The sequence below is a fragment of the Podarcis bocagei genome, assembly GCF_964188305.1.
Source record: "Podarcis bocagei genome assembly, chromosome: 13".
NCBI classification, from domain to species: Eukaryota; Metazoa; Chordata; class Lepidosauria; order Squamata; family Lacertidae; genus Podarcis; species Podarcis bocagei.
In genome coordinates this window covers 21,660,021-21,687,519 of record NC_138138.1, presented here as the reverse complement: position 1 = coordinate 21,687,519, position 27,499 = coordinate 21,660,021, and the positions used below count along the sequence as shown (strand labels likewise).

At 47.0% G+C, this 27,499-nt stretch overlaps 1 protein-coding gene across 1 annotated transcript; it reads left to right on the top strand.

Moving 5' to 3' along the window:
* Nucleotides 1–25,922, top strand: NXPH3 (neurexophilin 3). Its single transcript, XM_081166858.1, has 2 exons — nucleotides 1–345; nucleotides 20,377–25,922. The coding sequence occupies exons 1-2, from the start codon at nucleotides 289–291 to the stop codon at nucleotides 21,118–21,120; spliced, it is 801 nt and encodes a 266-aa protein (XP_081022984.1). The 5' UTR covers nucleotides 1–288; the 3' UTR covers nucleotides 21,121–25,922.
* Nucleotides 25,923–27,499: the final 1,577 nt, after the last annotated feature.

Below are 27,499 nucleotides of genomic sequence, written 5' to 3'. Positions count from 1 at the left end.
TTTGCCAGAGTCTCCGGCAAAGCAGGGAGCAGACAGGAGGCAGCCCCATGGAGCTCTCCAACTGCAGAGGCTGAGACAGTGGGGCTGTTCCTGCTTCCCTTTTTCCTGTTTTGCCCATCCATGCCTGGCTGGATAGAGGCGGCCAGATGGAACCTGGAAAGGGGAGATCCTAGGAAGCCAGAGGCCAGATTATAAACAGCAGCAGCAGCAGCAGCAGCAAGGATCACAACAGATTTAGCCAGATATCGATAAGAGGAGGGGAAAGGAGGAGGAGAGGCTGAAAAGAAAATGCAGCTGACACGGTGCTGTTTCATATTCCTCATCCAAGGGAGCATCTATCTGCTGGTGAGTGAGCAACGGACAAGGGAAAGGGGAGGTTGCGGGGGGGGAGAGAATAAGGATAGTGGCATGCCCTTGGCGGTGCCTGAGAGCAAAGGGGCGGCTTGAGCAAAGCGCTGCTTGAAATTAGTATGTTCCAGCAGTTTTGCGGTCTGCTGCTTCCGCGTAGCACTTCTTAGCATGCACCGGGCTTTGCCTGGGCTTAACAATTGTCCTCGCATCAACTTTGCCAGGCAGGGTCGGGGCACAGGAGATTTGGGAGGGGGGATCCAAAGGACATCTAGTCCAACCCCACAAGGCAGGGCTACCCATCCATCTGCCTATCAATTAAGGTTGCCATTTTCCTTTTCTTTAAGGTCCTGATCTAGGGTTGTAAACAGGTGCCTGGTTAAGAAAAGCGTCACCTGCCAAATCTCTTCCTTAATTGCTTGTCTGTTTGAATCTCTCATTGCTTGTTTGTTTAAATTGGTTAACCACCCCGGAGGAGAGTTCTCCGGGCAACGTGCAATAAAAGTTCAAAACGAGTTATTAAAAAAAATGACAAGGAATGCAGTAAAAAATATACTGCAATAAAACACAAAACAGCGCAGATTTTTAAAGATGAGAAATAAATCCTAACTCCTCCATTTGAGCGTACCTAGTCATTCAGAATGCTTGAACAGTCTTATAAAGCTATCTGATCACTTTTTATCTCATTCTGGGATCGGATTCTGCTCAATAGCAGCTTTGTGGCTTTATGTCAGGATGTAGTTAAATGCACTACAGGGAGGAGAGACAGAAGAGAGAGAGAGAGACAGAAGAGAGAGAGAGAGAGAGAGAGAGAGAGAGAGAGAGAGAGAGAGAGAGAACAATTTGGCTACCCCTGGAACAAACACAAATACACCTTGAAGAGGCAAACAGGTTGCACCACCCAAATAAATAAGCAATTCTAGCTGGCTCAAATAGGCGAGCCAGGCTGCAAGTAAGGAAACCACAACAAGACAGGGGGAGAAAGCTGTATCACATATTCATTCACAGGCAACCTGGTCCTGGGGAGAGAGGTGCTTGCAAGTGGCAAGCTATCAGATCCTAAGTACAAACAAAATCCATCCTGCAAGTTTCCCCGAAGGAAACTGGAAGGCCACCAAACAAACTAGCTCTACTTATGGCAATCCCTTATGGGGCGAGAAGGCAGAACTCAAGGGAGTGAAGATTCCTCCCAAATCCAATGGGGACACAAAGGGAGGCAGATGAAGAGAAAATAATAAGAGATGGTTGAGGTCACCCAAGTGAGCTTTCCTGATGATGGAAAGATCTGAATACAGGTCCAGAGTCTCTGCCGCACCTAATCGACTCTGGGCTGGTAGCAAATGATCATTTCTGCCCCCCATCCCCTGCAAGATGGGCAGGTTCCCCACTGACCCCTGTTTAAAACGGTTGCCAAAACTTACAAAAACTAATTAGCAAATCAGGCCTTGAAAACGGCACGGGTTTTTAAAAATGCTGCAGCAGGCTTAAGAAGCTTTGTTTCCCTATCAAGCAGAGAAGAGGCTTTTTTTCCGGTCACGCTATCCCAATGCATGTCTGCAAGGTTCTGGTTGTTGTTGTTGTTTAATCCTTTGCCCGGGGCTCTGGAGCTGTGTATTCAAGAGGCACTGCTCACCCCTTGGTTGGCAGGAAGGGTCTAAGAGAAGACCTCTGCTTGGATGCCCAGAAGGTGACTTCTTAGATCATTGTTATCATCCCCCGGAGGAAAAAACAAACACGGATTCTGAGATTTCGCATGCAGCATTTATATTTAAGAACCTGGCAGGGTGGGTTGGCATAGAAGGGTGAATAACAATTGATTTCCAGCGGGGAGCGGCAAAGGTGCCGACACAGACACACCCTCCATTTACTCTCCGAGCCCATTGAAAAACAGAAGTTATCTCACTGGAATTGTGGGTGGCCCAGGTAGCAAACCTCATCTCCTGGAGAAGACACTAGGAACTCTTCCCACTGCCCTTTGGGGTACACAGAGCTCCTACCAGCTCCCCCACTAATCATTTTGTTGTTCTCTGAACAGAGGGGAGGGGGAAAACCCCCACACATTTCATGTCCACACGGAAACAAGCCCAGAGTTTTCTTTGGCAGCAGAGTGCCCTTAATCCCTGCCGAACTGGCGTAGAAACATCTTCCTCCAAATACTGTGGGCATGGGAGCTGGCAGCTGGTCTGAACCGGGTGGCTTTGTCACTGTGCTTGCTTCTCGCCTGGTTTCCTCCCCATCCAGCCACCCCACCCCTCATAATGTATTTTCCTTCCTCTCTTAAAAAAAATTAATAAATGGTTACTCCCTATGCCAGTCAATGGGGCACTTAAAAATCCGTCTGCATGTCAAGAAATCAAATTAGGATGGTTCTGCGGTCTTCTCCTCTCTACTTAAAAAGGCGGTTGTGTTTGTTTGCGTTAATTACAGAACTCAGAGTCAGCAGGCACCAGGGGAAGGTTGCCTATTACGGTGAAGCAGAGGTTGGAAAGCTTTGGCCCTCCAGCTGAGCTACAACTCCCATCAGCCCTGGCAAGCATAGCCAATGGCCAAGGATGTTGGGAGTTATAGTCCAACAATAGCCAAAGGGCCTAGAGGCTTCCCCATCCCTACAATAAACATACAAAGCCTGCCTTGTCCTCTGGTGCATTTGGTCCAGTATCATCTGTTCTGAGTAGCTCAGGGAGTGATGTTTCCTTTTCCCTGGGGAGGAATTGTGGTGATCCAAAATTCTTAGGCTACAATTCCCATCGCTCTCGATCATTGGCCGTGGTGCCGGGACCTGATGGGAGTTGTAGTCCAGCCATATCGGGGAGGGCCACTGGTTCCTCCCAATGCCTGTCCTGTACACCTTACCTGCCTCATATTGAACCTTAATCCAATTAGCAAAGTACCGTCTCTACCAACTAGCATTCGCTCTTCAGAATTTCAGGTGGGAGACATTCCCAGCCCAGTACCCTCCAGCATTCCTCAGATGAAAATAGGGACATATACGGCATGATGAATGAACTGTATTAGTTGATAAAGAGAGATTAACTCTACAGTGGCACCTCGGGTTACAAACACCTCGGGTTACAAACACTTCGGGTTACAGACTCCGCTAACCCCGAAGTCGTACTTTGGGTTAAGAACTTTACCTCAGGATGAGAACAGAAATCGCGCAGCGGGAGGCCCCATTAGCTAAAGTGGTACCTCAGGTTATGAACGGTTTCAGGTTAAGAACGGACCTCCGGAACGAATTAAGTACATAACCAGAGGTACCACTATATTTGATCAATTGGGAAATGGTTAAATAAAAGTCCAAGCAGGAATTGAACATGCGCAGTCAATGGAAAGAGACAATGGATGGGAAAGAATTAGAAATTAAGGAAATGTACTTTATTGCGAGCAGCAAAGGAGGGAGGGGAAAGAAGCATCTTGAAAGGGGGTGTGTGGAAAGTCCATTTTAAAATATGTGTTAAATTTGAATTGATTTCATGTTAATCTGTTTAAAAATTGGGAAATTAATAAAAATTAATAGGCAAAATCATGGAAAATAGGGACATGTTCTACATCAGTGTGCCCACTCCCTTGCATCTTCCCCCTCTGAGGCTGGGGCAGGGATGCAGTTGCAGCAGCTGAATGAAGGAAGCCGGAGTGAAGTGATCAGCAATCCCTTGGTGCCCCTCACAGTCATGGCGATGGCCTTGCAGACAGGCCCTGCCCACTCACCACTTTCTTGATGGGAGACTGACCAACTGAGTAATAATAATAATAATAATTTATTATTTATACCCCGCCCATCTGGCTGGGCTTCCCCAGCCACTCTGGGCGGCTTCCAACAAAATATTAAAATACAGTAATGCATCAAAGATTAAAAGCTTCCCTAAACAGGGCTGCCTTCAGATGTCTTCTAAAAGTCTGGTAGTTGTTGTTCTCTTTGACATCTGGTGGGAGGGCGTTCCACAGGGCAGGCGCCACTGTCGAGAAGGCCCGCTGCCTGTAGTAGTGGGGAAACAGCGGGAAACTTTCTTCAGGGCATTGGAGTGACCCGGATCTTGTTTTTTCATAAAAACAGGAAGTGACGCCATATTGAGTGTGGTAGGATGGGGGTGGGGAGCAGGAGGCATAGATCTAAGAGACATGTTAGAAGGATGTACAGATCTGAACTTCCAGTAACACGTTGAAATGTTGGACTGAAGGGAAGGCCCCTTGGGAATTCGGGCTCCACGTGAAACAAGTGAGAAGCAGGGTTTTCGTGACGGTCCTGACATTTTCAAGGAAGTTGGAGGGCATGCAGCCTTGCCTGGAGATACTAGGGACTGGACCGCAAGGCTTTCGGCATGCCCCCTTCCCTGATTCAGAAATACCCATGTAATAAGAGCTCCAGCTCCTAGTTTATATACAGTGGTACCTCGGGTTACAGACGCTTCAGGTTACAGACTCCGCTAACCCAGAAATAGTACCTCGGGTTAAGAACTTTGCTTCAGGATGAGAACAGAAATCCCGCTCCGGCGGCATGGCAGCAGCAGGAGACCCCATTAGCTAAGGTGGTGCTTCAGGTTAAGAACAGTTTCAGGTTAAGAACAGACCTCCAGAACGAATTAAGTTCTTAACCTGAGGTACCACTGTAGAGCCTTCTTACTTTCCCAGATCTCGGAGCGAGGCCCTATGTTTGGTGCCCTCTCTCATACAGGTGCAGTGAGTTACCACATAAAGGAGGATCTTTATAGGAGAGGACAGTCCTTTGCACTGGAATTTTCCCATCTTTGCCTGCTTCTAGAATTTAGAATCAGTTAGGAGGGATCTTGGAGGTGATCGAGGCCAACCCACCCTGATCAATGTTGGATCTACCACACAGGATCCCTTATAGGATGACCGCCTAGCCTCTGCTTAAATATTCTTGGTGAAGAAGAACCCGACGTCTCCTGCTCCACTGTCAAATAACTCTTACAACTAGGAAGCCTGACACTCCACGCCATGCAAAGAATCATGGGAACTGTAGTTTCCCCCCTTACAGAGCTTCAAATTCCCAGGAACCTTCGCAAACGACAGTTCCCAGGATTCTTGCGGGAAGTAATGTGCTTTAAATGTGCATCAAACAATCCTTCGAATTTATGGTGCATGTCTGCCCAATGTTTAGTTGAAATCTGCTTACCTGAAAGGTGATCTAATTCCAGAAGGCTGTTAGTTGTTATCATTTAATCTGGCACTTACGATTCTGTATTCTGGTTCATCTAAACAAACAGATACAAAGAAGCCTGAAGAGAGAGAGGTGTTGATCATTCTATAGTATTTTGTATGATTGTTCAGCAGTATTGATTCTTTGGGGGGGCAATTTCATGAAAATAAACCGACACCCCATGTGGTTGGCAGCTATAATTCCCATTTCCCAGCTGTGGACACTGAGGGCGTTGGATTTCCATCAGCCCCAGCTAACATGGCGAATGGTAAAGGATTATGTAGTCCCAACAACATCTGGAGGGCCATGCTGAGCAGAGCTTTTTTTAAGAAAAAGAAAAAAGGTTGGCTTTCTTTTCCCCCTAATGAAGTTAATTTTTTTAATGCATTTTCCAAAATTTGATACATACTTTTGCATTCTGGTCAGTGACCGAAATCAATCAATCAATTAAATTAAATTAAGATATATACCTCTTACAGTTACCTTTAAACATTTCATATCTCAAGACTTCCCAGTCCATCAGCTTCTCAGTCCAGTTAATTCTTTAAACTATGCAGCAGCAATTAAATTGCAGCAGCAATTAAAAGTGCCAGAGTGAGAAGCATTTCATCTCCTCACTTGGGCATGAAGCTGTTAAAATGCCCCTCTTCCTAGACACAATTACCTGGGAGTAATTTCCATTGAATTCAATGGGTCTACCTCCTGGGTTAGACATGCATAGCCCTGCGCCGTACCCACAAATAAATGAATTAGAAAACAAAGCTCAGATGGAGAGAATGAGTAATACAGCATTCCCACCATTTAGTCATCCTGACGACAGTGCCGCAGGCTTCTGCACACATCACCTTGCAAATATCCTGGGCCAACATTTCCCTAACCCTCACACTGTCCTTCCCCAACCCCAGGCAGAGCGGGGGGAAACTAAACTTTATGGCAGAGTAGAAACAGCGCAAATTGTTCCATACCAAAGGCCCCACAATCCAATACAGTGGTACCTCGGGTTACATACGCTTCAGGTTACAGACTCCGCTAACCTAGAAATAGTGCTTCAGGTTAAGAACTTAGCTTCAGGATAAGAACAGAAATCCCGCTCCGGCGGCATGGCAGCAGCAGGAGGCCCCATTAGCTAAAGTGGTGCTTCAGGTTAAGAAGAACAGTTTCAGGTTAAGTATGGACCTCCGGAACGAATTAAGTACTTAACCTGAGGTACCATTGTACCAATGTTGGGGCAAGCAGGCACTGGGTGGATTGTGACCTATTGAGAAGCTGTTTTCTGCCGTTGGACATTTTGCTGTGTCTGTTTATTATGGGTCATTGCGATGGTTGTATTGCAACATCGTTTTGTTTCTATGTGATGCTATTAGGGTTGCCATCTTTGTTCTGGCAAAATACAGGACAGGGTGGGCTGGTTTGGAGGCGATTTCTTTTACCCTTTCTGGTGCTGAAGTGACTTCAAAGCAATCCATTACAATCTTTAGAAAGGTAAAGGTAAAGGACCCCTGGATGGTTATGCCCAGTCAAAGGCAACTATGGGGTTGTGGCGCTCACCTTCTTTTCAGGCCGAGGGAGCCAGCGTTTGTCCACAGACAGCTTTCTGGGTCATGTAGCCTAATGGTCATGTGGCCAACTGGGTCATGTAGCCTAATGTTTCCTGCTTGGCAGGGGGTTGGACTCGATGGCCCTTGTGGTCTCTTCCAACTCTATGATTCTATGCTTCTAAGGTTACTAGATGTCTCAGTTTCCTGGGAACAGTCCCCGGATTTACAAATCAGTCCCCATACAAAATCCATTGAAGTTGTCCCTGGATTCATTGAAAAAAATCTGGTAACCTTAATGTAGCCAGTATGACTAAACCGCTTCTGGCGCAACAGGACACCGTGACGGAAACCAGAGCGCACGGAAATACCGTTTACCTTTACCTTTATTACAATCGACTGCGGCCTAACAGTATGGCCCCTTTGGAAGTTGTCACACACACACACACACACACACACACACACACGGACGCACACATGAATTCGTAAATCTGTCTGTGCTCGGCTACCCAGAGCTCAAATACATGACCTTTCTCGCATCCTTTCAAACACATGAATTGGAGAGCATCCCCAACTTGGCAGAGAGAGAAAGAGAAAAGACCTGAAATACAGGACTAAACCGTATCAATACAGGACGTAGCAATTTACACTGAAATACGGGACAATCCTGTATGGTACAGGACAGGTGGCAACCATGCCCTTAACTGTCGTTTGTGAGTCGCTTAGAGAGCCTTTTGCCATGAGCAATTAATACGTGAAATAAATGTGCATAGCTTGGACGGAGAAAACCAGCGTGGGGGACTGGTCAGTGTTGGACTAGGGCCTGGGAGAGCAGTTTCCAACTCTGCTGTGTAGCTCACTGGGTGACCTTGAGCCACTCCTTATCTCTCAGCTGGGTAAGACACCTCACAGGGTTAAAATGTGAGGGTTAAAATGGGCTGGTGGGCTTATCGCAGCTGTCTGGGGGAGCAACCATCGGAGCCAACTCCTAGAGCTGAGGTCCCTCCGTGCTGCGTCTTGCGATTGATTCTACAGGGCGGGGCTTATACTTGCCCCGCCTCCAACCTGTTATTCAAGTTGGCGCCCCTGGTGCCCACTGTGAGAACAGGATGCTGGAGTAGATGGGCCACTGGCGTGATCCATCTGGGCTCTTTTTTATGTTCTGATTGATTGATTGATTGATTGATTGATTGATTGATTTTCCCTGCATGCCGCTTTTCCACAACGGGCTGCACCCATGCGTTCAAAACTTCTAGAGAGCAGAGGAAATACAAACATACAAAAAAAATACAAAACAGGTCAGCCAATTCAAAGTAACAAAAACCAACAATTCAGCAAATGCAGAATAAAGTCAATATTAGGGGGGAAAATAAAAGCAATATAATAAAGTTCGCAGACAATAAAGTTTCTGATCCTGGTCTTCCTGCACTCCAAGGAGCCTGGCGTAAATGCAATTCGAGGAGGGGATGTTAGATGACATATTACAGCAGGGGTCAGCAAACTTTTTCAGCAGGGGGCCGGTCTACTGTCCCTTAGACCTTGTGGGGGGCCGTACTATATTTTTGGGGGGGAAATGAATGAATTCCTATGCCCCACAAATAACCCAGAGATGCATTTTAAATAAAAGGACACATTCTACTCATGTAAAAACATGCTGATTCCTAGACCATCAGCGGGCCGGATTTAGAAGGCGATTGGGCCAGATCCGGGCCCCGGGCCTTAGTTTGCCTACCCAATGTATTACAGTTTCCCAGAGGCGGCTGACACAGCACCAAAAGACTAATGTCAGGGAGAGCAATGATGGCAGGTCTCTTTCCCAGTCTCCTGGAAGTGTCAACTGTTGGTGCACGTCTTACTGTTCTTATTAGGAGGAAAACTATGCATGGCGCCTTGAGAGCCTTCCAGCAAAGGTGAGGTATAAATTTAATAATGGATGGATGGATGGATGGATGGATGGATGGATGGATGGATGGATGGAGAGGAAGCACAGTTCATTAGCAGAGCACCTTCTTTATCTGAAGAAGGTCTCAGGTTCAATCTGCCGAGTCTCCATTTAAAATGAAAAGGTCATGGGAAATGAACTTCTTCCTGGGTCCCTACAGAGCTGCTGCCAACCCGTCAGGACAGACAGTATAGGGCTGGATGGACTAGTGTAACTGGGTACAAGGCAAAATAAAAAAATTCCTTCCAGTAGCACCTTAAAGACCAACTAAGTTAGTTCTTGGTATGAGCTTTCGTGTGCATGCACACTTCTTCAGATACACTGAAACAGAAGTTGCCAGATCCTTCTATATAGTGAGAAGGTGGGGAGGGGTATTACTCAGAAGGGTGGTAGGAATGGGAGATTGGCAGATAGCTGAGATGAGCCTGTTGACGACTCTTAACGACTGCAATAGGTCTTACAGGAAAAGGCAAGGGGTGAGTACAAGGCAGCATCCTAGTACAGTGGTACCTCGGGTTACAGACTCTGCTAACCCAGAAATAGTACCTCAGGTTAAGAACTTTGTTTCAGGATGAGAACAGAAATCGCAGGGCAGCGGCAAGAGGCCCCATTAGCTAAAGTGGTGCTTCGGGTTAAGAACAGTTTCAGGTTAAGAATGGACCTCCAGAACGAATTAAGTTCTTAACCTGAGGTAGCACTGTATGGCATTAAGATAAAATATATACCAACTGGGAGATGTTAGAGGGCAGCTGGCCATGGGGCACATTTCGCAAAACTTTACAATATATCAGTTCTGGGGGGGAAACCTCTCAGATGAGACTATTTGAATATTTGCAATCTTTTACGTTTTCTTTTCCCTATATATATATATTACTCTGTTAAAAGAAAACCAGGCAGGTGGTCCCACCAGGCAGAAAATCGAAGACATTTTCACCAGAGGGGGTGGAGATATAGAAGAGGAATCTGAATCGGTGCAATGAGCCTTTTTAAAGGGTGTGTGTGTGTGTGTGTGTGTGTGTGTGTGTGTGTGTGTGTGTCCTATTTGAGTTCCATTCCAGGCAGGCAAATGTCTTCAGATGTATACGGTACAGTAAATGTCAAATGGGAAGGGTATGCCATCTCTGTTTTAAACATCGATGTTAAAAAGACTTTGAAAAGCCAACTGGGAAGTGTCAGAACCCTCTTGATGAGTATTGATCCTTTTCTTTCATCCTCTTTCTAAACTGGTCATCTTTTACTGGTTTAGATGATGATGGTGATGAAATTTGGTCCCTTACCAAGGGCACTGGCTTGTCCTTGAGACTTACCAGTAAATAGCAGCAAATTTCCTAATGGCGCAGCCCTGATCGTGCAAACAGCTGCACACAGAAGCAACATGTGGAGACACTGCAGCCACCAATCGGGAGAAATTGCATACTGTGTACGACTCATACACAGGAAGGCTCTGTTCTGACTACAGTATAGGATTGAGGCACAGAAGTTACATGTTGAGACTGGAGCGGGTATGTTCATGCTCTTTGTGTGTTGCGTCTATGCACATTTGCAACGAGACAAACCTGCCTGGTGGCTTCTCAAAAACAACCGAAAATCCCACGACCGGTAAATGTCAACATTTACCATAAGAAATACACTCAGCGTTACTACATGTGAGCGCCAGTGTGGTGTAGTGGTTAGAGTGTCAGACTAAAACCTGGGAGAGCCGGGTTCAAATCCCCACTCAGCCATGAAGCTCACTGGGTGATCTCGGGCCAGTCGCTGCCTCTTTGGCCCAAACTACCTCACAGGGTTGTTCTGGGAATCAGTGCCGGATTTACGTATAAGCTAAACAAGCTGTAGCTTAGTGTCAGGGAACTGACATCGGCGCTAGAGGCGGAGGGAAGGCTCTCAAATGATGCTGGAGAAGGGCCCAGCAGGGAGAGAGGCAGCTCCGCAGATGGGGAAGCAAATCAGCGCAACACCAGGGATATAGAGGGGCTGATGGGGGAATCGGCGAGAGGGCTCCAGGACTCTTCACCGGACACCAGCGGGGAGAGCACGGGTCCTCCGCTACCCACGCCCACCCTGCGCAGAAGACTTCCCCGCAGAGAGAGTAGGAGGAGACTGGGTGTCAAACAACTTTTATCTTGGAAAAGATTTAAGAAATGCCCACTGACGGATTCTGCTAGCGACTGAGGCAGCCACGAAGTGAAGGGCTGCCCAGACTGAAAGGTTTAGCAAGGCAACAAAGCCTGGAGAGGCGGCAACTTATGCACGAGCAACCCATACACATTACACTTAGGGCCCCACTCTCTTGGGAGCCCCCCAAAAAATTAAAGGAAAAAACTGGATGTACATTCCAAAATATAAGATATAAAACAAATAAAGTAAAACCTACATACAGCGACAGTGTTTTGTGTTGTGTAGGCACCTATGATGTAAGTCATGGGCCCCGCCTGCTCCCCAAAATATCACTGGTTTGCTCATTTCTATATATAGGGTGCCTACATTCTGCATGTGCAAATGGCTTTAGATACCTATGTGGCCCATAAATTACAATGTAGCAAATAATCAACACAAAAAACAGCGACAATTTGTTGTTGATAAAGGACAGCTGGACATATAAAGGGCTCCATTACCTTCAGTAGCTTAGGGCCTCATCAAACCTAAATCTGGCCCTGGTGGGAATAAAATGTAGGGAAGAGAAAAATGTATACCACCTCAAGCTACTTGGAGGAAAGATGGGGTAATAAATAAAAATAAAACAATTAAAAAATACATTTGTTATTGGCCTTAGTTAACATTATAATTTCTGGGACTAGTGGTTTAACGATAGCTAGCATGGGTGAGTGATTTCAGCTGAACATTGAGGTTCTGAAATTATGTTTCCCTCCCTTGGCATGATCTTGTAAAGACCCGGGAAACTATACTGAGCTAGCTGGACCACTGATCCAACTAGTTCAGCACTGTCACTGCTCTCCAGGGGAATGTGACAAAAAGTCTTTCCCAACTTTACCTTGAGATACCAGAGATTGAACCTGGGCACATTTGCACAGAGGTATATACAGAGCCTGACTTATTAATTTAAGCTTCTTGCACATAACACATTTATAGCCCATCTTCCCCAGGAGTATCCTGGAAACTGCAATTTGTGGAAGGTGCTGGGAACTGCAGTTCTGTGGGGGTAAACTAGAGTTCCTGGGAATCTTTTTTTTTTTTTAAAAGGGGGTGCTTTGAATGTGATTTACATGCGTGGTTTATTTGCAGCCCTGGAGAAAGGGAGGTCTGGGGCTCCAGGCAGTCTACCGACCTTGCTTTCTTGTGCAGAACCTCCCTATAATAATACTTAGGGAATGTTTAGGGAAGCTTTTAATGTTTGATGCATTACTGTATTTTAATATTTTGTTGGAAGCCACCCAGAGTGGCTGGGGAAGCCCAGCCAGATGGGCGGGGTATAAATAATAATTATTATTTCTACTTAGCACTGTATAGCAGTTTCTGGTACAGTCCTACCTTGGTTTTCGAACAGCTTAGTTCTCGAACATTTTGGCTCCTGAATGCCGCAAACCTGGAAGTGACCGTTCCGCTTTGCAAACTATTTTTGGAAGCCAAACGTCCGGCCGGGCTTCTGCGGCTTCCAATTGGTTGCAGGAGTTTCCTGCAACCAATCGGAAGCCGCACTTTGGTTTTCGAATGGTGAGGTATGTCTCTGCTATAAGGTGAGACTCTATTATCCTTCCCTCTCCCCCCAGTTGCAGATGGTAGGACAGAGACTGGGAGGGAAAGAGGGGAGATTGCAGGAGGCAACCCTGGTGAGTTCGTGGAAAAGGCAAGATTCAAACCAGGAGCTTCCAGATTCCCAGCTCAATCTCCTGGCCACTACACCAGCTCTTGGGGGGTGGGAGGGTATGTCCTTGAAACTAAACCTGGTGGGGGAATAGACACTAAGACTAAGAGGTTCTTCCTGCCAAACCTGCTGCAAGGGCAAAACACCAGAGACTGCAATGCCTTTTCCAGCTCAACAGATAAAGCAAATAAAGTGCAGTGACTAAGTTAAATACTCTCTACACTCAGGTGCAGTTTGTAAAATCCCAGAAGGAGCTAAATGCGCTCTTATTTCTCAGTGCATATGGAACTGAACTTCCAGGTTTCTAAAGATCCCATGATTTCATTCTGTTTAGTTCAGTATGGGAATGGCTCAATCCGTTTTGGTTTCTTTCAGTTTCTCATTGTTCCGTGCTTAAACGCAGTTCATATTTCTGCCACAATTTGTTTGGTAAAATCTTAATGATAATTTACAAGCATACTACTGCATCCTCACCCCACCCCCGGAGATTTTTTGCAAGCAATTTAATATAATCCATTTTTGGAAATTGTTTTCATGAATATACACACTTCTATGTATTCTTTTCTTTAACTGTATGCATTATGTACAGATTGCTTGGCTGGAGAACCACATTGCAAAATTCGGAGAAGTATGAATTTGTGAAACGATTGCTGTTTCGGTTCACGTATTGGTTTGAGCGTGTGAATTAGGCAGTTTCTCATTAAAACACAAACAAAACTGAATGTTTCCCTTAGCCCTAGTATTGATCCTGAACTGGCTGATTCTAGTAATAAAATAATTAAAAAGTTCATATGGAAACAGAATCATAGACAGAACCATTTCCCCCCAGGATTATACAGTGGTACCTCGGGTTAAGAACTTAATTCATTCTGGAGGTCCGTTCTTAACCTGAAACTGTTCTTAACCTGAGGTACCACTTTAGCTAATGGGGCCTCCCGCTGTCGCCACCCGATTTCTGTTCTCATCCTGAAGCAAAGTTCTTAACCCGAGGTACTATTTCTGAGTTAGTGGAGTCTGTAGCCTGAAGTATCCGTAACCTGACGTACCAATGTACAGCAATGGGGGTAGAGGACCTTGAAGATACCTGGGTCCTGCACATCATTTTAGGGTGTGCATGTTGTGGCTGATAAGTGATATTGAACATGTCCAAAGTACACTAATCTCCTTACAAGTTTTAGGGATGAGAGACTGATGCTGAACACACCCTGAGGCTCCTCACACTGAGCCCTGTTCAGAAGAGGATTCACAATCACATGCATAATACCCCTTCTTGGGACATACTAAAATGAACAGGAAAGAACAGCCATTGAAACAGAGTGGTTCCTTTAGGGTAGCCTTATTGAATTTCAAAAATAGCCACTGGAACATGTTAAACACAGTGTGGTTGGGTTCTTATATGGGGTGGGGACTAGGCAAGGTTTTTTGTTAATCCTGTGGATTTATTTGTGGGTTGGATATTCAACCCACCTTGATGCAGTTAGATGGCCATCCAAAATATGCCATACTATTTTGTGTGTGGGGAGGGGCTATTTGTGGACAGTTCCTAACAACTAGACCATTAAGGCAGAGCAAGACAGCTGTCTCTGGCAGATAATTTTAGTCATCACGAAAAGGCAGCAAATTGATAGTCATTTAATTTATTATGATGATATTTTTACTCCTGAGGAGAGGCGCTTGTGGGCTTTTCCACCTCTGGTGTTGAAGTAATTCATCTGGCCTTGGGTGCATATATACATAGAAATATTCTCTCTCTCTCTCTCTCTCTCTCTCTCTCTCTCTCTCTGTGTGTGTGTGTGTGTGTAGGGACTTACCATATTAATCTGATTGAAAATTGTTTTAATTGTATCTAGTATTATACTTCAGTACCTTATGGTGAAGGGCAAGTAAGAAATCCAGTAAATTATTATTATTATTATTCTATTGACGTAAGAAGGCAAATCCAGCTGCTTGGGCAGCAAAATGTCTTGGGGAGGCTGTGGCCACATACATTCAGGGTAGGCCCATTGAGATGAATTGACCTAAGCTAGTCATCTTTATGAAGTTCAATGGGTTGTATCCAATGTTAGTTCTAGTCAAAGTAAAGCCATTTTGCTGATGAGCTTTAGGGCCACAGATTTCAACAGCTCTGCTCTGGGTAGAATGTTGTTGGATATAACCCATTACGCAAGCAAGGAACCACTCTGGCTTTAATGAGTTCCCATGGCCATTCCCAAAGTAAATTTGAAAGGATTTCAACGGCACCATTATCTAGGGTGTGTGTGTCCTCTTGCCCTCCAGTTTGCTCTTCAGAAAACACACTCCTGAACCCCAAGGATGATGGTGATTGCCATTCCACCCCCATCGTTCAGCCCGCACACTGAGATCCAGCGCCGAGGGCCTTCTGGCAGTTCCCTCATTGCGAGAAGTGAGGTTACAGGGAACCAGACAGAGGGCCTTCTCGGTAGTGGTGCCCGCCCTGTGGAACGCCCTCCCATCAGATGTCAAGGAAATAAGCAGCTATCCTAATTTTAAGAGACATCTGAAGGCAGCCCTGTTTAGGGAAGTTTTTAATATTTAATGCTGTATCATTTTTAACACTCGATTGGGAGCCCCCCAGAGTGGCTGGGGAAGCTCAGCCAGATGGGCGGGGTATAAATAAATTTATTATTATTATTATTTTATTTTTATTTATTATTATTATTATTATTATTATTCCATGAGAAACATTCACATCGTACATTTAAAGCGGTATCATACCACTTTAAACAGTCATGGCTCGCCCCAAAGATATCTGGGCACTGGGAGTAAAATGACCTAAAACAGCAGAACCCGCTAAAACTCTGGGAGTTGAACCAGGAACCCCCAGTCGCTGAGGCTGGACTCTCTAACCTAATGAGACACCTACTTCAAGTACAAAAAGGAATATGATACGCACTTTAAAGAGTCATGACTTCTCCCAAAGATTTATGAGATTTGTATGTTGTTAAGGGTGCTCAGAGCTGTTAGGAGACCCCCTGTTCCCCTCACAGAACTACAGTTCACAGAATTCCCTGTGGGAAAAGGGTTGATTGCTAAGCCACTCTGCGAATTGTTATTTCTGTGAGGGGAAGGGGGGGTGTCCTCTGAACAACTCTCGGCCCCCTTAACAAACCACAGCTCCCAGAATTCTTTGGGGCAAGCCATGACTGTGGCACTGTTTTAAATGTATGGCATGACTGCGGCCATCAGCAGTGGTTTATGACACGCGCCGCGACCCATTATTTCTGTCGCTTCTCAGCTTTCAAGCCATTCACTGGAGCCGTCAAGCTATTAGAGGTCTTTCAATCAATTAACTGCCTGGCCTTTTACTGATTAATTGAATAAATGTTAGTGCGCCTGTGGCAAAAGCTCAGTGGTGCGCCTGTCTGAGGAAAAAGGCCGTTTCTCTTAACTGTGACAATTCAATAAACAAAAGTCGTGATCCGCCGTCAGAAGGAATGCTTCCTTTCCCTTTACAACGTGGAGGGTGGGCTGTGCCCGACTGCAGTGATATGTCAAAGCCAAAGGAGCAGCTTTAAAAGATAAAAGCAGAGAGACATATCCACAGAGAGGAGGATGTAAGCTTTATTTTATTTTTTTAAGGGAGATTGCTGCTTATTGTTTCACTAAGCATCTTCCAAGTGTCTTGTTGAGCTTCAGAAAAGAGTCACCCAGAGTGGCTGGGCAACCCAGTCAGATGGGTGGGGGACCATTATTATTATTATTATTATTATTATTATTATTATTATTATTATTATTATTATTACTTCTTGAAAAGAGGCCACAGTTGTTTCACCCTGAAAAACACCAGGGTTCAAGCCCCCAACTCAGCTATGAAGTTCACCAGGTGACTTTGGGCCGGTCACCACCTCTCAGTCGCAATTAATCTCCACAACAACCCTGTGAGGTGGGCTAGGCTAAAACTGGTTAATTGGGTGCGGTGTTGGGTGGGGGAGGGGGAAGGGAAGAGCATACAAGCTTTTAGCAAGGCTAGGCTCATTCCCAACACAATAAACCATAGTTTATCCTAATGTCTCTTTCCAAATGCATTCTATGTGACTTTTAGCACAGTCTTCCATCTCCCATCCAAAGTGAAGTCTAGGTAGGTTCGATTCACTTGCTAATTGTTCTTCCATGTCCTTTAGCTCTCCCTTTTGTAAGTTTCTTGAGGCAGGGACCTGTCTGCCTATATATATACAGTGGTACCTTGGATTGGGACGCGGGTGGCGCTGTGGGTTAAACCACAGCGCCTAGGACTTGCCGATCGGAAGGTCGGCGGTTCAAATCCCCGCGACGGGGTGAGCTCCCGTTGCTCGGTCCCAGCTCCTGCCAAGCTAGCACTTCGAAAGCACGTCAAAGTGCAAGTAGATAAATAGGTACCGCTCCGGCGGGAAGGTAAACGGCGTTTCCGTGCGCTGCTCTGGTTTGCCAGAAGCGGCTTAGTCATGCTGGCCACGACCCGGAAGCTGTTCGCCGGCTCCCTCGGCCAATAAAGCGAGATGAGCGCAGCGACCCCAGAGTCGGTCACGACTGGACCTAATGGTCAGGGGTCCCTTTACCTATACCTCGGGTTGCATACGCTTCAGGTTACATACGCTTCAGGTTACAGACTCCGCTAACCCAGAAATAGTACCTTGGGTTAAGAACTTTGCTTCAGGTTAAGAACAGAAATCACACAGAAGCAGCGCAGTGGCAGCAGGAGGCCCCATTAGCTAAAGTGCTACCTCAGGTTAAGAACAGTTTCAGGTTAAGAATGGACCTCCAGAATGAATTAAGTACATAACCAGAGGTACCACTATATATATTCAGTATTCCTGAACTTAGGAGTTTAAACTTGCCGATTCATATACATGAATTGCTCACAAGGTACAGCCCAAACTTTCACTGACAGTTGCTCAACATCTTTCTACATTTGTAAAAAGGCTATTCAAGAAAGTTTCCATATACAGCTGGAAAGCAAAAGCCCACTGCAGCACAATGAGGCAAATCCTCTAGATTAGGCATCCCCAACCTGCAGCCCTCCAGATGTTTTGGCTACAACTCCCATGATCCCTAGCTAACAGGACCAATGGTCAGGGATGATGGCAATTGTAGTCCAAAACATCTGGAGGGGCGAAGGTTGGGGGTGCCTGATCTAGATAACCCATTATCTGCATTCACCAAGGAAGTGACCATGGGAACCAGCTTACCCGAGAGGGTTGCCATAGTGCCCACTTGGTCATCTGCTCCCCTCCACATCAGATAACCAAGGAAAATGCCATGCGCGGTGCCCAAGTCTCCTTGGGCTGCTCAAAGGTCTCTGTTACACATGCCCACTTCCATTCTGGCTGGACAGCAGCAGACCTTTCGACTGGGTGGTGGTCAGAGAGAGAAGGCTGGTTGTGGCTGCGTGTTTGTGGATTGGAAGAGGGAAGGTAGGAATTCTGGAGCACGGAGGGGCAGAAATTGGGTGGGTGGTGCAAGGTGGATGTGAAAGTAACATGGCAGAGAGGGAAAGGGTGAAGCTAGAGTCATGGGAGGAGAGCAGAAAACAGGGTGGATGGGGGAGCGAAAGGACGTTGGTTGGGGCAATGGGAGGAAGGAGGAGCAGAAAAGAGTGTGTGTTGGATATTTTGGGCGCATGCTTGTGATTGGACAGATGTGGGGGTACATATGAAAGCATGAGCATGTGCAAGAGAGTGCACAAGTATTCTGAGGGTCATTCCAGCCAATGGAGAGAGAGAAACCAGGGGAGTGAATTTACTTAGAGCTGATTTGGAGAAATTAATTTTTGCCTTCTGGGTGTTCTGGTGGACAGAAAATTGACACTTCAAATGAGACCGCAGGTCTCTTTGTACTCAGGCAAGCTACTAGTGTTTTGAAACTGTGGGAATGTTGTGGATAGGAGGAGAGGATATATTGATTAAATATTATCCTTCCTCTCTCACGCTAGGGAGCTTGTAGCAAAGCACATTCCCTTGTACATTGCAGGAAGCTAGTGGATGGATTCATGAGAATCATTTGAGTTAAGCAGTCGAGCCTGGCTTGTCATGGTAAATTCCCTTTAGTTCCCTCTTAAAAAAAATAATGACACAACAGTCTTCTTTTAAAAGTAATGACTGTTACTTACATCCAGTTCACAGTATGGTCCAGAAGGGAGGCTTTAGCTTGTAGTAACAGTTATAGAGAAAAGTGTAGGCTCATCCTCTGTGAGGGATGAGCCCATGTGCTGCTGGCTGAGAGCCAGCAGACAGCAAAAGGCATCAAGAGAGTCAAGAGGAAGATGGCTGCATGACTAGCCCCTAGTCTGCCAGGGTCAGACCCATCTCCTTGGTCACACGCAGGGGGAGGATGCTCCAGACCAGGTGTGATAGGGAGTCCTCCTGGCTGGAGCAACATCCCCCTGCGTGTCCACTCTGGACAAACAGGAAATGTTGTATCTGACTGCTTCTTCGGTGATGTTACATCCCACAGCAACTAGCCAGGCCGCTGCAGCAGATTGCGGTGATGCCCACAACAGATTTTCAAATAGCCAAAGATGCGCATGGTTCTCAACCTGTGAGTCATGACCCCTTTGGGGGTCGAACGACCCTTTCACAGGGGTCGCCTAAGACCAGGGGTCGGCAAGCTTTTGGGGGGTGGGTTCCTCGACCGCCGACAGCCTCTGCTGCTCACAAGAGCAGGCACAGGAGCCACGCTTAGCAGAGCAGCAGCGGCACGAGCGGCAGTGGCAAACAACTTGCTCCGATGAGGGACTGCTGGAAATGTGCTCGGCCAGCTCAGCCCAGCCCTCTTCCTCCTCTCGGCCACGCGCAGCCACCGCTCGCCCATTGGCCAGGGCCTCAAACCTTAGCAGGCGATTGGCCGGCGATTTGCTACACTGGGAGGAGGGGGAGGTTCCGCTGTGGTGAGGGAGGGGACAGAAATGTCAGTGGGGGGGGAACGGCGCCCACACCACGGAAAATATATATATACATATATTACATACTGTTTTTGTGTTTAATCACTATGCTTTATGTTCAATTTGTAACAATGAAAATACATCCTGCATAGCAGATATTTACATTACGATTCATAGCAGTAGCAAAATTACAGTTATGAAGTACTGTGTTTTTCACTCCATAAGATACAACTGACCATAAGACGCACCTAGTTTTTAGAGGGGGAATGCAAGGAAAAAAATATTCTTTAAAGGGAGCACGGCTCTTGGGGGCTTTTCCGGGAGTTGGGGGAAGGGACTGAGGGGCTATCCCAGAAGCTAGAACAGCAAGAGAAAGCGCTGCGCAGCGATCCCTCTCGCTGTTCTGGCTTAGCCGCGCAGCCTGCATTCGCTCCATAAGACGCACACACATTTCTCCTTACTTTTTAGGAGGGAAAAAATGCATCTTATAGAGCGAAAAATATGGTAGCAACGAAAATAATTTTATGGTTGGGGGTCACCACAACATGAGGAACTGCATTAAAGGGTCGCGACATTAGGAAGGTTGAGAACCACTGCCATAAAGGAAGGCAGGGGAGGGGGTAAGTAAAACAACAACAGCCATAAGAAAAGGCAGTGTTTTAGGACATCATGATCTCATCTTGTTCCATGCAGGTGATTTGTGGCCAAGACGAGGCAACGGAGGAAGAGGAGGAGGAAAGTGGGAAGTCACCCAAAGAGCAACCAAGATCCCGGGTACAAAAGAAAAAAGGCCAGCTCTCCTTGAAACCTTCTGCAGCCCAGTCTCACTTCCAGAACACCAGTCTCCTGGAGTTGGCCTCCAACAACGCCCAAGAGTTTTGGGACGTCTTAGAGAGCTTGTCCAAGCACAGCCAGGGTGTGCAGCCCCGCGGCCGGAGGGACTCCGTCGGAAACCCCGGCCGGCTCAAGAAAATATTTGGCTGGGGTGATTTCTACTCCAACATTAAGACGGTAAAGCTGAACCTCCTGATCACAGGGAAAGTGGTCGACCACGGGAACGGCACAGTCAACGTCTTCTTCCGGCACAACTCCACCGGGCAGGGAAACATCTCTGTCAGCCTGGTGCCCCCCAACAAAGCTGTGGAGTTTGACCTCGAACAGCAGATCTTCATCGAGGCCAAAGAATCCAAGATCTTCAATTGCCGGGTGGAGTACGAGAAAGTGGACAAAGCCAAGAAGACCACCCTGTGCACTTATGACCCTTCCAAAACCTGCTACCTGAACCACACGCAGAGCCAGGTCTCCTGGGTTTGCTCCAAGCCCTTCAAGGTCATCTGTATCTATATCACCTTCTACAGCATAGACTACAGGCTCGTGCAGAAAGTGTGTCCCGACTACAACTACCACAACAATGTTCCTTATTACCCCTCCGGGTGACCATGTACCTTTCCCATCTCAGAAGCGTCCTGTATCCCAAGTACAACTTTGATTTGGGGTTGGGCGAGGAAGGAAGGGGGTGGGGCTGCAAGTAGAGAGGAGGACCTCTGCAGCACCAGACACAGTGGCAAAGCCTCCAGCATCTGCTGAAAGGCAGGGGGGTTGGGGGGGGAGTTTGAGAGTCCCCAAGCAAGCATACCATCCTGGAAACACCTTTCCCACCCACTCACCTGTCCGCCAGCTTTCATGCATTCCGGGCTAGCCCAAAACATGCAAGTGCTCCAAGTGGGAAACTCAAGTTGCGCTCCTGCCCCCATCCCTGCTGTTTAACAAGTGGGACATTTCCTCCCAGCAAGGGATTCTGCTGTGTGAGCCTCAAATGGGGCTTGCGCAGGAGGAAACCGCTCCCTGCTCCCAGAGCAAGGCACGGCCTCTCCGTTCCTCAGTCGATGGGTGTCGTGGTCTTGTTGCTGAGCAACAACGTGCAGAGCTTAGGGGAGTGGGAGACCAGCCAACCAGAAGTGTCTCTTAGAGGGAATTTGCCTGGAGGCAGAGTCAACATCCAAAGTCAGGTCGAGTCCTAGGATTGGGAGAGCAGCAATCCACGTGGTCAGACGGTCCAGGGGTCAGGAAACCCAAAGATCAAGGGTCAAGATGAGCAACAAGGCAGGGCCAGGAACTACAAGTGTTGTTTCCGGCACCTGACTGCTGCTGGAAGCTCTGCTGAAGAAGGCTGAAGCCAGCTGGTTCTCATCAGCGCCTTCTCCTGTGTCCTGGAAGGCTGGTCAGCTGCAGATGGAGTCACTCTGCCTTCTCCCCCTTCAGGCTGCCGTTGAGCAGGTGAAGCTGGCTCCTGGCCCATGATACTGGGCAGTGGGAGGGCGCCCAGCTCCAGCAAAGGGAACACTTAGGAGCTCACTTTAAGCTCCTTCAAAGATACATCCACCCTACACCTGAAATCACATATGATGTCAGATGTGGGGTGGATGGGCATGGTTTCAAGGAGAATGGACTTGCAGGCCAAATTGGGATTCCCGGTGAGCCACAATTGGCCCATGGTCAGAGGTTCATCACCCCTGGAATAAAGGATGGGTCAGATCACTTAGTCTGCTGACCATAATGGCTCCCAAAAGACATCACTTTGGGCTTCATGTGCCTCCACCCACTGGATTGGAAACAGGAAAAGTGGATTGAATTACTAGAACATTTCGGGTTCCAAAAGGGCACTTGCTGAATCATACACCGCCCATTCAGTTCCCTGGTATATAGATGGGAGAGCCTGGCTTCCTTCTTTTCCCATTTAATTGTCCCTAAGCCGCCCCCCTCCTCTGAACTTGTTATGGCCAAGTCCTAGCTACCTTGACAGGTAAAGTTTTCTAGCAGAGGCCTCTGAATATAATCTATCTGCTTCTACAGAATATCCATCAAGCAACCAAGGGCTTGGGGGCAAGGAGCAGCGCAGGAAACAAATGCGACCCAAATAAATTAGTAGCGCTGTCACTCCATTTAGAAGAAATCTCAGTTCGTTTAGTACGAGGAACTTAAAACAAATGGTCGGCATTTGCATAAAGCCAAGTGGGACGGAGGCACTGAAAGGTGGGGCAGGGATCACAGCGCTCTAACTCAGATCTATCACCCCCAGGGGCCCGGAAACCCCAAATCTAATTTCCGTGGTGATGAGAAGAAAGCAAGGAGGAAGCCAGCTCCTGATTCTGCAGACTCATGCTGTGCTGGCGAGTTGGCAATTTCCACTTAAACGAAGGCATATGCTTCCTCCTTTCTTATGCCTACCAGAGAGTATGCCTTTTCAAGATTTTGCCACCCTCCTCCATTGCTGCTGGGTGATGTTACACAGACCACAGCAAACACCATCTAAGGTAAAAGGTAAAGGACCCCTGGACGGTTAAGTCCAGTCAAAGGCAACTATGGGGTTGCAGCACTCATCTCGCTTTCAGGCCGAGGGAGCCGGCGTTTGACCACAGACAGCTTTCTGGGTCATGTGCCCAGCATGACTAAACCGCTTCTGGCATAACATAACACCCTGATGGAAACCAGAGCGCACAGAAACGCTGTTTACCTTCCCGCCACCGTGGTACCTATTTATCTACTTGCACTGGCATGCTTTTGAACTGCTAGGTTGGCAGGAGCTGGGACAGAGCAATGGGAGCTCACCCCATCACGGGGATTAAAATAGGCTCAGTGGTTTAGACCACAGTGCCACCCACGTCGGGGGGAAAGAGAGACGCAGGTGGCGCTGTGGTCTAAACCACTGAGCCTCTTGGGCTTGCCGATCAGAAGGTTGGCGGTTCAAATTTAGTCGAATTTAGGTCAGACTTAACTGTCCAGGGGTCCTTTACCTTTAAACACCATCTAGAAGCAGGGGAAACAAAATATAAAAAAAATCCTTCCAGTAGCACCTTAGAGGCCAACTACATTTGTTATTGGTATGAGCTTTCGTGTGCATGCACACTTAAGCTCATACCAATAACAAACCTGGTTCATCTCTAAGGTGCTACTGGAAGGAATTTTTTTATTTTGTTTTGACTATGGGAGACCAACACGGCTACCTACCTGTAACTAAAAGCAGGGGGTCACCTTTGGCTCTCCAGATGTTGAGGGACTACAATTCCCATCGGCCCCAGTCAGCAATAGCCCATGGTCAACAGCTGGAGGTGCCACAGGGACTCCATTCCTGGTGTAAGGCATCCCTATTAGAAGAGGCATCCCTCCTTCTCGGAGAAGGAATGAGGAAATGCTTCTCCCCAGTTCTGTCTTCCTCTTCTAACGTGGTGCCTGGTGTCAGGGTTGCCTTGAGGAAAAATGACACGGTGGGGCATTTGCCAGCCCTCCCCCCCCCCCCGCCAAGACAAGCAGAAGGCCCCCCACCCTCTCGGTGCTACCATTTCTAGCTGACGTATTCAAAAGAGCAGTTGCCTACAATAACTCGGTTTGCACAACTCAACTCTACCAGGTTAGGAAGGCAAACTGGAGATGCCATGCCAACCCACTGGAGCTCATGCGGTCTGCTGCCCTCATCTTTTAACTACATGTATTTTATTTTAAAACCACCCTGATTCTATTAAAATAATTAATGGACTGGGTGCCACAGTTCTATCAAAGACTTATTATTATTATTATTATTATTATTATTATTATTATTATTATTATTATTGCTACTACTACTTCTACTACTCATCCTTCACCCTAAGGTCCCACGGTGGATTACAGCATTAAAAACAATATCAAAAACAACTTAGAACCATAAAAAGAAGGTGGGTCCTACAAAAATACGCCTCGCAAGTGTTAAAAGCCAGGAGAAAGAGTTACGTCTTCAGCGAAGGCAACAGACAACCCTCTATGGGGCGAGAGGGAGCTCCACCGCTTGGGGGTTGCCGTAGAGCAGGGATGTCCAACAGTCGATCACGAGGCATTCCTGATCAATCGCGTGATAGTGATGGATTGACTCTCCCCCAAAAAACGCTCAATAACTTTGGTCAATCCAAAGGGTAGATCACTGCCAGTGTTTTTACAGCAGGAGTAGATCACAGTCTCTTGGGAGTTGGACATCCCTGCCGTAGAGAATGCCTGGGCCACTGCCACTCTGAGTCTCTAAGGGCAGAGGAAATAGCAAGAGGACCTTCTCTGTGATCTCAGCACCCGAGGGTTAGATCAACTTGATTTAATGCCAGCAAAACCCAAACTATTGCCTTTGAGCGTGACCGGGTAGCTCGGGCTCAAAGATTTGGTGAAGTCTCTAGCAGAAGGAAGTGGCAACACACCCCTAAGAATGGGCACCTCTGCATGCTCTTAGACTTGGCTCAGAGCATCCCCTAGGAGCACATCCTCTTTCTCGTGGACAGATTAGGAGGGACCACAAGGGAAGCAGGTGCTCCACGATTGAACCAGATCACAGGCAATAGATGCAGCACAGTGCCTGCCCAGGACGATCACCGAAGTCTCTAAAATTTGTATTCGGAAGGAAGCTAAAAGGAACATGATGTACCGAGGTCCCTCTCCCATTATTTCCAGTAGCAGCTTTCTCTTTTGAATTGTTCAGTCCAGGCCACCATAAGCAAACACCGGTTGGCCAACCACTCATTTAGGCATCTTTGAAACCTAGCTGGGATACTTTGGGGGATGCCAGCCTCATGTACTTGCCAGTAGCATCAACCACCATGGAGAAAAAGGGAGGTGGGGGGGAAGGACTTGCCCTGATGGCTCGGCCAGGAAGTGGCTCTTTGGTCAATCTAGTGCAGGGTTTCCCAAACCTGGGACCTCCAGCTGTTTTTGGACTACAACTCCCATCATCTCTAGCTAGCAGGGCCAGTGGTCAGGCAAGATGGGAACTGTAGTCCAAAACCAGCTGTTTATGCAGAATGTGAAATTTGTAAGAGAGGAAGGGAATACGGAATTTCAAATGTGAATGCCTGTGCCTTTCTAAGCTGGATGTTTAGCTGGGTGAATTCTTATGTGGATTTCTACTTTGGATAGCGCCAGCTCACATTCAGTGGGAAGAATCAGGGTTCCACCCAATCCAAAAAGAGAAGTGTTTGGGCTCCTCAAATAATTAAAAATTTGAAACACACATTGGGGGAAAGTTGCCAAATTCGGTTGAAATTTTATAGCCAGCATTGTGATGCTCTCCTGACATTCACTGATGTTGACAAAGTGTCTCCGCTATTGTGCCCTGGAATCTGAACACAGGGGGGCCATACAGGGAAGTTGTGTGCGCATTACCAGGTTGTTGGGTGTGGTTTTCAGTCATTCACACATGCTGGGTGAGTGGGGAGTCCACACCCAGCACAGCAGATCCACCCATGGAAGCCTATTCCCAGGTGGGTTTTGCGGTTGCAGGATTGGATCAATGGACTTCAATGCAGAAAAGCAGGGTTTAATTCCTAGCTTCCCTCTCCGAACCCACTGGATTGCTACAAGCAATTCACCCTCTCCCCTGCAAACATTAAGGACCTACCTCAGAGGATTGTTGTGATGATGGATGAGAGAAGGATTATAAAGCATTCGGTGCTATAGATATATAGTATATAAATGTCTCATAAGGGTTCCTTCTCTCCCGCCTTTCCCAAGTTTCTCTGCTTGTCTCGTTGCCTCACCACCTTTTGCTTTCTTCCGCTCTCTTGTGCCAGATCTTTCTCTCTCTCTTCTGCCTCCACTATGCTCCACGCTTTCCTCTTTCTGATTCAAGGATGGCCACGTCTCTTTGCATCATGTATTTATTTTTAATACTGCCCTTGAAATGGAGAATAAAGTTTCCCTCTGCATTATGGAGGGGCAGAATGATGAGTGGCTTATGGTTTTGTTGTTAGATTTCAGAAGAATGTCCTTTTCTCTCCACTAATAACTCTAGAAAGGGGAGGGGTGTCGATAATAATAATAATAATTATTATTTATTATTTATACCCCACTCATCTGGCTGGGTCTCCCCAGCCACTCTGGGCAGCTCCCAACAGAATATTAAAAACACAATAACTTCCCTAAAGAGTGCTGCCGTCAGATGTCTTCTAAAAATCAGATAGTTGATTATTTCCTTGACATCTGGTGGGAGGGCGTTCCACAAGGCGGGCGCCACTACCGAGAAGGCCCTCTGCCTGGTTCCCTGTAACTTCACTTCTTGCAGTGAGGGAACCGCCAGAAGGAACTTGGAGCGGTACCTCAGTGTCCAGGCTGAACGATGGGGGTGGAGACACTCCTTCAGGTATACAGGACCGAGGCCGTTTATGGCTTTAAAGGTCAGCACCAACACTTTGAATTGTGCTTAGAAATGTAGTCAGTCACTCAAATGCTTCCGTAAATGAACAATCCCAATGGTGAATCGGTGACAAACATGCTCACAAATCCAGTTACCACCTCCTGCATTTGAAAGCTCCCCAAAAGGATGGTTGGTGGTTACAAATAAATACAGTAAATGGACAAAAGTACCAAAAACATGCATTACTTCATGAAACACCACACATTCCACACTACTTCACACATTAAACGCTCTCTTCTGTGTGAGAGTCAGGAAACACCGTGACAGGAAATGAGGCCGCCATCGGGGGTAGCAACGGAACTGATGATTCACCGTGCTAGAGAAGGAACTAAAAATTTAAAAAAAAATTAGTTTCTCCTCCCGTTAGATTCACAAAATGTTTAGGGGTATGCGTGCCCCCAGAAAAAAAGCACTGACAATGGCTACCAAATTCTAGCTGGGCTTCACAGCCATTTCTGCATAGCATTGCTCTTGGCCAACTTGGATGGCTTCTGATGAGGATCACGCCAATTTGTGGAGGGTATCGCCGTCAATAGCTACTAGCCATGACACACGAGAAGATAAGGAGAGGCTGCTGGATCAGGCCAATGGCCCATCTAGTCCAGCATCCTT